Source organism: Caenorhabditis remanei, chromosome I (assembly GCF_010183535.1).
Source record: "Caenorhabditis remanei strain PX506 chromosome I, whole genome shotgun sequence".
In the NCBI taxonomy this organism is placed as follows: Eukaryota; Metazoa; Nematoda; class Chromadorea; order Rhabditida; family Rhabditidae; genus Caenorhabditis; species Caenorhabditis remanei.
The window spans coordinates 10,296,221-10,305,619 of NC_071328.1; the positions used below are offsets into that span (position 1 = coordinate 10,296,221).

A 9,399-nucleotide genomic window follows, 5' to 3' on the forward strand; every position below is an offset into this window, starting at 1 on the left:
CTGGCACATTATTTACAAATCGCCGAATCAGATCGCCTAGAGTTTCTTGATACAACCCAACATAGCCCGGATTAAAAACTCTAAATGGTAAATGGAAACTATTCTGAATTCTGTTGGCGTCTTCAGGTCGCATAATTGCTTCTTGCTGTTGCGGTGCTGGATCTTGATTTTGCAAATTCATTTCTTGCTCTTCTGCCACCACCAGGTGCTGAGCAGGATTTCGCTGTAGATCAATTTGAACTTGCTGTTGCTGAACTAAAACTTGCTGCTGCTGAGCTGGCGCTTGTTGTTGCTGAGCTGGCGCTCGCTGTTGCTGAACTGGTGCTTGTTGTTGCTGAGCTGGCAGAACTGGTTGTAGTCCAGGTAGATTCTGAAAAACTCCAAAATTGAACCTGGTCTCTCCAAATTCATAATGTGGCCATACATTGAGGTTGGGTATCTGTTGGTTAATGTTCTGCGCTTGTTGTTGCAAATTAAGTGGCAGAAAGTTAACATGAAGAAACGGTAATTGTAGATCTGGGGGCAATGGTTGTAATTGCATGGGTCGTTGCATTTCTTGTAAAATTTGCTGCATTTGCTGATTCATTTCTGGTATTTGTTGTACAAATCGCTGGAAAAAGTTAGCAACGTTTGCTCCATTGTGCTGGTTCAGGTTTGGATTTGGTGGAAATGCAGGAGCAACGTTCAAGATGTTTGGATTTTGATTTCCTGCATTGAGCTGAGTATTAGGTCTTCTTGTTGCAGTAGGTCGAACCCAAATTCGTGTTCTAGCCGTTGATCCCGTCGTATCTGCATCGTTGAAGAGCTTCGACAACAGCTGTCCATATTCCGGGAGCTGATATTCTTTTTGATCTTCATTGTTTAGCCGAAAAAGAGCTTTTCCGAGTAAGTTATTTTGAGGAGCCTAAAATTTACAATAGGCTGATTAAATTATACAGTCTACACCAACCGTCGGATGTGTGAAACGATTGACACACTCAGTAGACATATCAATGAACTTTGAAGAATTAGGCAATGCATCCAAAAAATTTTGTAGAATGGAAGTGATGTCGATGTGATCAGCATTTTGTTGAATTTGAGCAACAGTTTCGAGTAAATTCTGAATAGAAGTTCATTAAGTTAAGCATTGTCTTCATACTCGACTTACATTTTTGAAGTTCTGTGCCGTTTGAATTGATGTCGTCATTGTATGCACAAAACGTGTGACACGAATATTTTCAGCGTTAGCAGCTTTCAAAAATTTGTCGAAAAGGATTCTATTCTCCCATCTTGCTGAAACTGTGGCATCGGAATCAAAATCATGCCCAACGTGATGATTTGTTATACAATCCGAACAAAAAAGAAACAACTTCGACCGACCCTAAAAATAATTTCTGTCCAAAGTTATTATCGAAAACGCTCCCCGAACTCACCATGAAATCTAGCGATTCTTCAGGTTGTATTCTCGGACAACATGTATCACATTTTCTCAAATTTTTTTCGTGAAACTCTTTTTTACAGTGTCGACAACTGTATTCGTTTCCCTTTTCGAGTTTATCGGATGCTTCCTGTTTCTCAAGCATATCTGAAAAAGTTGCGAAATTTTCACTGTGCGAGAATGCGATTACCTCGAAGCGAAAAATTAGTCGGGAATGTATTGGAATTTCCGAATGAGCAGGAGTGAGTTTGCCGACATGTTGGGCATGCTAACCTTCTGATCATAAATCCATCATTTGATAACAATGTTGTAATACAATCTTGGCATAAACTGTGTCCGCAGGGGAGAATCTTTGGAACTCGAGATTTTGAATCTGAAAAGATATATTGGAAATTTCGGCGTTAGAAACACCGTTTTTTGGTCGCTATGTTTTTGTTTTGAAGAAGTTGAATCAAAACAGCAAAATCAGGTACTCACGGAAATCGTTGTAGCAGACCATACAGCTGGGTTTTTCCTCGGCGGCTTCAGAGGGAGAAACGGAACGAAGTACACCCCTTTCACCACCCTCCATTGTTGCCTGAAAAATATTTTTGAATAAATAATCGAAAAAGCACAGCAAAATGAGAATTTATTGTTTGTAAGAAAGTTTGATGAAGCAGCAGGAGAACTTTCGAAACGCGAGTCTATACATCGATACTCACAATTTTGGAGGGAGCACGGCAACGCGAGCGCGACAAGGAGCGAGTGCGGACACCGGCCATAGAGACACGTATATTATCGATTAAAAAGGAAGACAAAACGCCCATGTGAGGCTTGCCAAAAGAGAATGAGGTGCACAGTCTCCCAGACTCCGAGTAAGAACTGCAAGGAAATTTTTGATCTACCCTCATGAAACGAAAAATTTGAGAAATTAGCAGGCCTGTAACGTTATTACTTTAATTTTTAGCGTAAAGCTCAAGGTCAGAAGTAAGAAAATTTCAGTTTTAGAATTATTCTGAAAGCATTATCCAATCATTCAATCCAAAAAATCCTGGTTTCAGATATTATTTCAGGTCGAAAAGGCAATTTTTCATTTGGACTTCGGAAAAATCTACGGGATTTTTTCATTTCTCAACATTATCCAACGAATGATATCTCAAAACGTGCTCCGGAGATTTGTACACATTTCTGTAGGACGGTTTTTCAATTTTCTCATTAGTTTTTGAGAAAATAACAAAAAATTGAAAGAAATTCGGAATTTGATCGATTTCTCAAAAACTAATGAGCAAATTGAAAAACCGTCCTACAGAAATGTGTACAAATCTCCGGAGCACGATTTGAGCTATCATTCGTTGGATAATGTTGAGAAATGAAAAAATCCCGTAGATTTTTCCGAAGTCCAAATGAAAAATTGCCTTTTCGACCTGAAATAATATCTGAAACCAGGATTTTTTGGATTGAATGATTGGATAATGCTCTCAGAATAATTCTAAAACTGAAATTGTTTTACTTCCGATCTTGAGCTTTACGCTAAAAATTAAAATAATACAGTTTTAGGCCTGCAAATTTCTCAAATTTTTCGTTTCATGAGGGTAGATCAAAAATTTCCTTGCAGTTCTTACTCGGAGTCTGGGAGACTGTGAGGTGTTCAAAAATGGGAGAACAAGTAGGCAATTTTTGAAGTTATTCTGTAGTCTTTTTCTTTTTTACTCTCAGGGACGCAGGAGACATAGATTCTAACATCTAAGGTAGTGAAAATGGTTTGTGACCAGAAATTGAGAATGTGTGAACCGGAATCAAGATTATTAGCTAAAAGCGGTTCTCGGGAGCATGAAATAAATATTAATTCTATTTTTTACTTTTTTTTTAAAATTATGATTTTGAAATTGTAGATTACTAAATATGAACATGAAGAAACGTATAGTTCTCGACTTGGGAGTAAATTTTACAATGCATAATACTTGATTTCGATCTAAAATCTTTCGTCTGGAATTTCTTGATGCAATAACAATACTAGTAGGTTGCAGATACTTGATTCGGACGAGGACGATTCGGGCACGTACATTCTAAAGTTAAAATAAAACTTTTATCGGATGATTTTGATGAGTTTTTGCTTCTTTCAAAAGCCTGAAAATAGAAAAAAAAAACGAATCATGGAACAGCAAAAATACAAATAAAATAACAAGTGAATACAACATCGAAAACTGCGGGAAAACGGGAAAAAAAATGAGGAGAGACCAACCAAATGATAATTAAAAAGTCAGAAGCATTGTTACAGGAATGAAAAAGCTGCCACTGATACGAACGAATACACGTATGACAGAATACGGGCATGAAGATCTTTGTATAATATTAAAACTTCTATATTGAACTAAGTCAGATGAAAAACAGCATAAGATCGACTTAAAAATGAACTTTGATTAATTTATTTTCTGCCACGGCGACGTTTTGGAAGTGGTTCTTGTGGCGCTTCCGAAACGTCTGCCTTTGAAGAAGTACTCGGTTCACAAGCCGCGGTCAGTTCCTTGATACGTTTTGTGGTGGGTTTCGTCATACAGCCTCCGAGCACTGGAATTTTTTGAATATATTTAACAACGAACGTCGTAAATAACAGTTTTGTTTTAATTAGTATTGATGAAAGTATGTACCTCCAAATCCATTTTTTGGAACGTCCCCTTTCTGGATCAACTCCAGCTTGATCGATCCATTCACTTCAGTTGCTTTCAATTCGAATGAGCCCTGGAACTCTAACTCTTCTAACTTTGCAGGTGGTTTCGCGCATTTCATAGCTGACTGTCCGGTTGCCATACTGTTTACTTTTGCAAATTTCTCAGCCTCCTTTGTCCGACCTTCGTCGTGAACAATTTGAGGAGTCAGTTTTCCCGTTTCAATGCAAATTCCATTGTCGTTTATGAATTTTATGATTTCCTCTGGAGATCCCGTCTTTCCGGCAAGTACTAAATGAGTTGCTCCATCAACATCCTTCCGCATGTACATTTCTGTTCCATTAAGGTCTTTCTTGGAAGCAATGTGAATTTCCATTTTATTACTGCGTCCTACTCTGAACTGGAAATGTTGATCGGTCTTCTTGACTTTTTCGCCTTTGGCAGTTCGCTCTCGTTCCATTTTCTCTTTTTCAGCAAGATATCCCATTAGCTGAAAGTTGGTGTTGCAAGTCTGAGATTGCATACGCTGTGTGAATTGGCGGCATGTGGGACAGCGAACTGATAGAGAAGGCCTAAACTGACAAAAGTTTGACTATAATTTATATAAAACTCACGAGTTTGCGTCTTTAAGATTTTCAGAGCATTCTTCGCAAACTGTGTGTCCACAATGAAGTACTTTCGGCTTCCTCGTTTTGGTATCGAATTCTCTGATGCAAATGAGACACGTTATGAGATCGGCAGTGGTGAAGTCGAGCCGCGTTGTCATGCTATAAAACTTATGTTGAGATAACGAAGAAGTTAAGTATAGACGCTAATCAATAATAACATAGACGCAGAGATTTTCAATTTGAATGCCAGAAAGAATTGAAGAACACGAGGAAAAGGAGGAAAGCAATGCGGAAGGTTTTCTGTAGTGGACACCATAGAGAGAGCAGACGGTGAGAGAGGAGGCAGTAAGTAAGCTTCTAGAAGTGAGGAAACATAGAGAAAGGGAAATTTCAGAAAAATCGTACTGTAACGATACTGTAATTGCTCGACTGCTTCTAAAAATCGTTGGGTCAGCTCAAACAAATGAATCATAAATGATGATGCGCAACGGCTGGTCCTTCGTTCTTACTACTACGGTCAGTGGCCCAGACGGTGAAATCAATATCCATGAACATCTTGATCTATATCAATCAGGCTCTGTGTGTAGAACGAATTAAAAACAACATATTTCAATGTCTCTTGTCAGCAAATGTTTTATGCCAATTTGTTGCAACAAAAAAAATTTATTGAGATTTTCAAGAGTTCATATTAAGGTTATGTGATTGTGACAAGAGGCATTTTAACTGAGTTTGAAGCTGTTAATACAGACGAGAAAAATAACATTATCAGTCGAAACATACTGCACGTGAAACAACTCGTCGTTAAAATTGAAAAGAAACGGAAAACGTTCAAAAGAGCGTCAGCTCACATATAGAATGTAACTACGCTCCATGGGACATATTGTGAAACAGCAATCATTTTCATTTGTGCGGCAAGATGAGGACCACGATCGCGATTGCGTGATCTAGCCTGATTTAAACAATAACAAAGACAGTTTGTTTCTAATACAATATCATTCCTATTGTATCAAATTGAAACTTGAGTAAAGATGGCAAGGATTTTGGCAGATATAATTTTTTTCGTTCTGTGGACCGGTATGTGCTCCCATTAGACAGACAAAAATGAACAAATTTAGTCACGTTTGTTGTTTGTTCCAAAAAGAGTCAAGAACCGAAACAAGAAGAAAAGAAACCGAATACAACGTCGACCTCTCCTAGTATAACAACTTCAGTGGATTCTGTTGAAAAGTGAAAAGAAAAGTGAACGGGAGGAATAAATATTAAGTTATATTACAGAACTTGCTCAAAGCAAACGACTGTTTCGAAGACAGTCTCAGTACAAAATGAAATCGAAAAAGAAATAAAAGATACTACTAACTCTCAAGAACTTAAAGAAAAAGATTGTCCAAAGTTAAAGATCGAGGTGAAGAAGAGCAAACAACTGGTTTTACAACCACAACCGACTAAAGATTCAGAAGAGAAAAAGACTATTCCGAAGATCGTGGAAAAAAAAGAACAGAAAGAGTCTAAAACAATTAAGAAAATGTCGCTTGAAAAGATAGCTGGTAGAGAAGAGGATGTGAGATGTGATAAAGAAGTTTCGCAGAAGGCCGAAGAATCGGAGCGCATTTTACATTTTTCGAAGAAGAAAGGACCGGAAAAAAATGAAGATAAATCAGAGTTACAGTTAGAACCAACTCCATTATCTTGGAATAATGAAGCATAGATATTTTTGTTTTTTTCTCACTAATGAATACTTTGATTTCTCACTAATGAATACTTTGATGATGAAAACAATAATGATTAAAAAAAACATTTTTTGCGAACATTTTTGTGTACGCAAATACTTGCCGAATCATGCTTACCGTAACCCCCGCGCAAACTTTAAGCGGGAAAATAATTTTTGCATTATTTGCTTCTCCGAACATTGAGACAGTTTTTTCTATTTGAACCTTTCAGCATTACTTGTTGCTTTTTAACATTGAAAAAACCAATTTTCTAAAAATTACATTGTATGTATTTCAAATTTATTAAATTTCTCTCTATATTCAGCCATGGCTTTGAACAGTGAAGTGATGTTCCGTGAACAAATCACCGCCATGCGTCTACAAGCAGGGAGAAAGCGTGCAACTTCTCTCCAGAGCTTCTGTTCCGGAAACAACGATGACTCGTCCACAGAGAGCATGGACAACATGTAAGTTTTCAGTTTATCAATGAAGTAATTCAAATGAACCACATACAGGGAGCACATGGTTGATTATCCGCAACAGAAAGGAGTTAGTCGCATGAGAACTCGGTTCAATAGCGATACAACGTTGAGCAAGAGTTTTCGAAGGAAAGTGAAGAGACTCGCTCAAAAAGACAGGTTGGTCATTGCCTTGAGGAAAAATCTGTAGGTGAATTTTTAGAAGATCCAAACAAAGTTTAAATGGTGATTCTGAAGACGAGATCGAGGTGGCACGCGGAGCCCCAACAGCGTATGCAGCTCCATCAAAATTACGCAAGTCGAAAGCTCTTGACTGTCTTATTTCGGAAAAGGTTAAAGAAGATAGAGAAAATGTCGGTGGAATTGCTAACATTGAAATGGCCAAAGAACACTTTAATAATGTTCGTATGAAGGTGTTTGCGGCAAGAACAGCAATGCAGGTCGAGCCAGGATTGGTGGTGAAGACGAAAAAAGTAATCGAAACGAAAAGCACAGTCTTAGGAAATGACCAATCGCCAGGCGCATTCTCACTTCATGCTGCTTATAAAATTGCTTCTACTCCCGATTCACGTGTGGGCTCAGTAACACAGAGTAACAAGAAGATAACAAAAGAAGCCATGGCTAATTTGATTCGCACGAGCTACGATGATACAGAGATTACACAAGATCTTCTGTTCTCTGCAAAATTCGACACAAAATGGAAAAGCCGTTATACTGACATCTATATCAGACGCGATGAGAATGGCAGAAAACCAAAACGCCCAGTAAATGGTCAGGGTTGGGTGATGCCGTTGAAAAGTATTTGTGAGAAGTTTGGAATCAATTCAACTTTTTTCACCGATCATCGTATTGATTTGCAATCAGCAAGGGATCAAGTTCTTCTGATGCGCCTTCTCTCGAAGGATCAGACAAGCACGTGGATTTCGGATATTCATCCAGAAGCAGTCAAGAACGAAACAATGTCAGAGTACCTTCTTCATGACTTAGATTCTTCCACAATGCAAAAGAGAGTTCAAGCTTTCAAAGCAAACGTTTTGGCTGATCGTGATCGAGTTCGGGTGGCTGGACAATGTAAGTTATAGCCAATTTCTACCCTGGAAAGAAATAGTTTACAGTTTACAACAACATCAGAATCGGAAAAAGAATGTTTGGAGCCGCAAGAAAAGCGAAGTTTGTTTCTACAATAATTGGTGGAATGGAACGACGCTTCGAAATTCTCGAAAATTCTGTCAACCATATACCGTTTACTCACGTCGCTTCAGATGCAAACCAAGACAAGTGCCGTAACTCACGCGTTCATTGTAAGGATACCACTCGAGTTTCTCTTGAGTTCCCTCATAATCAATACTTTGGGGATTTCATTCATGCCAATCGAATTTCCGGAAAACCGTTGTTCAATGAATTTATTTTGACCCAAGCACCTATGGAGAACACTGTAAATGATTTTTGGAGAATGGTATGGCAAGAAGAAGTTCCTTACATAGTCATGCTCACAAGCAGAAAGGAACCTGAGAGATGTGCTTACTACTGGCCGAGGACACCATCAGATCCCTCTATTCAAATTCCTGGCGGTGTTCGCATCGAAAATTTTGGAGTTTATCAGGCTCCAGATCCTCTTTTCCGTGTTACACATCTTCGTCTCATTGGGCCCAACCACGAAGAACGCCACGTTGAACATTGGCAAGGAGATGTCAATAATTCATCGAACATGTACTCTCCATTAAACATCCTTCGCTTGCTACGAAACACCTCTAAACCGGTTGTCCTTCACGATCACTTAGGAATTTCTAGAGCCGCCTGTCTTGTAGCTGCCGAAATTTCTATCTGCAGTTTGCTGCGAGGACCTACTTACAAAGTATGTCGTTTTTTAAATTTTAAACGAAAAATCTTATTACAGTATCCTGTGCAACGAGCTGTTCAATTTCTCCGTCAACGTCGCCCATTTTGCATAGAAACTCCTATGCAGTATGTGTTCGTCCATCGTCTCGTCGCATTCTTCTTCCGCGACATTATCGGCAGCGCCAAAGAGTTGGATATGGATTATGAACGGTGGTTGCAAGAAAGATCCGAGAGAATGTTTCTTGATGATATTGCTGCTCCAATTGCTGGATACCGTTTACTCTCTCCGAAGGCTGACCCTGACATTGTCCGAATGGTTGGAAGGCCGGAAAGGCCGAACTATAGACGGTAACTACTTATTATGCGTAAATTTAAAATAAATTAAATTTTCCAGCGAAGCACCAGATTGCGTCGGAGAAATGCCAAACAAAGTAACTACTGCCGAAGGAATTCTCTCGCCAGCTAAAAGTGTTTTCGAATTCTGATTGCTGTTTCCCTAACATTACTTTACAATTTACTTTACTACTAACAAGCTCTTATTATTAGAGCCCGCATGTCAGTTGTCTATATTCTCATATTATTGCATTCTGTAAAGTATAGCATGCCACTGTATAAAAGTCATTCAAAATGTGGAATATGTTCATTAGGTTAAGAGCGGAAAAAAATTACCAGTCGGGCAAAAACGAATCGTTGTTAAAAATGATT

At 38.6% G+C, this 9,399-nt stretch overlaps 3 protein-coding genes across 3 annotated transcripts; 2 read left to right on the plus strand and 1 right to left on the minus strand.

Moving 5' to 3' along the window:
- Positions 1-3,821: 3,821 nt before the first annotated feature.
- Positions 3,822-4,828, minus strand: GCK72_002218 (uncharacterized protein; the record flags this gene model as incomplete). The annotated part of the gene is made up of 3 exons (XM_003104806.2): positions 3,822-3,964; positions 4,045-4,634; positions 4,677-4,828. The coding sequence occupies 3 exons, from the start codon at positions 4,826-4,828 to the stop codon at positions 3,822-3,824; spliced, it is 885 nt and encodes a 294-aa protein (XP_003104854.1).
- Positions 4,829-5,698: 870 nt separating this feature from the next.
- Positions 5,699-6,375, plus strand: GCK72_002219 (uncharacterized protein; the record flags this gene model as incomplete). Its single annotated transcript, XM_053723317.1, has 3 exons — positions 5,699-5,744; positions 5,786-5,897; positions 5,946-6,375. The coding sequence occupies 3 exons, from the start codon at positions 5,699-5,701 to the stop codon at positions 6,373-6,375; spliced, it is 588 nt and encodes a 195-aa protein (XP_053591962.1).
- Positions 6,376-6,703: 328 nt separating this feature from the next.
- Positions 6,704-9,179, plus strand: GCK72_002220 (uncharacterized protein; the record flags this gene model as incomplete). The annotated part of the gene is made up of 6 exons (XM_053723318.1): positions 6,704-6,843; positions 6,892-7,014; positions 7,058-7,926; positions 7,971-8,710; positions 8,753-9,042; positions 9,089-9,179. The coding sequence occupies 6 exons, from the start codon at positions 6,704-6,706 to the stop codon at positions 9,177-9,179; spliced, it is 2,253 nt and encodes a 750-aa protein (XP_053591963.1).
- Positions 9,180-9,399: the final 220 nt, after the last annotated feature.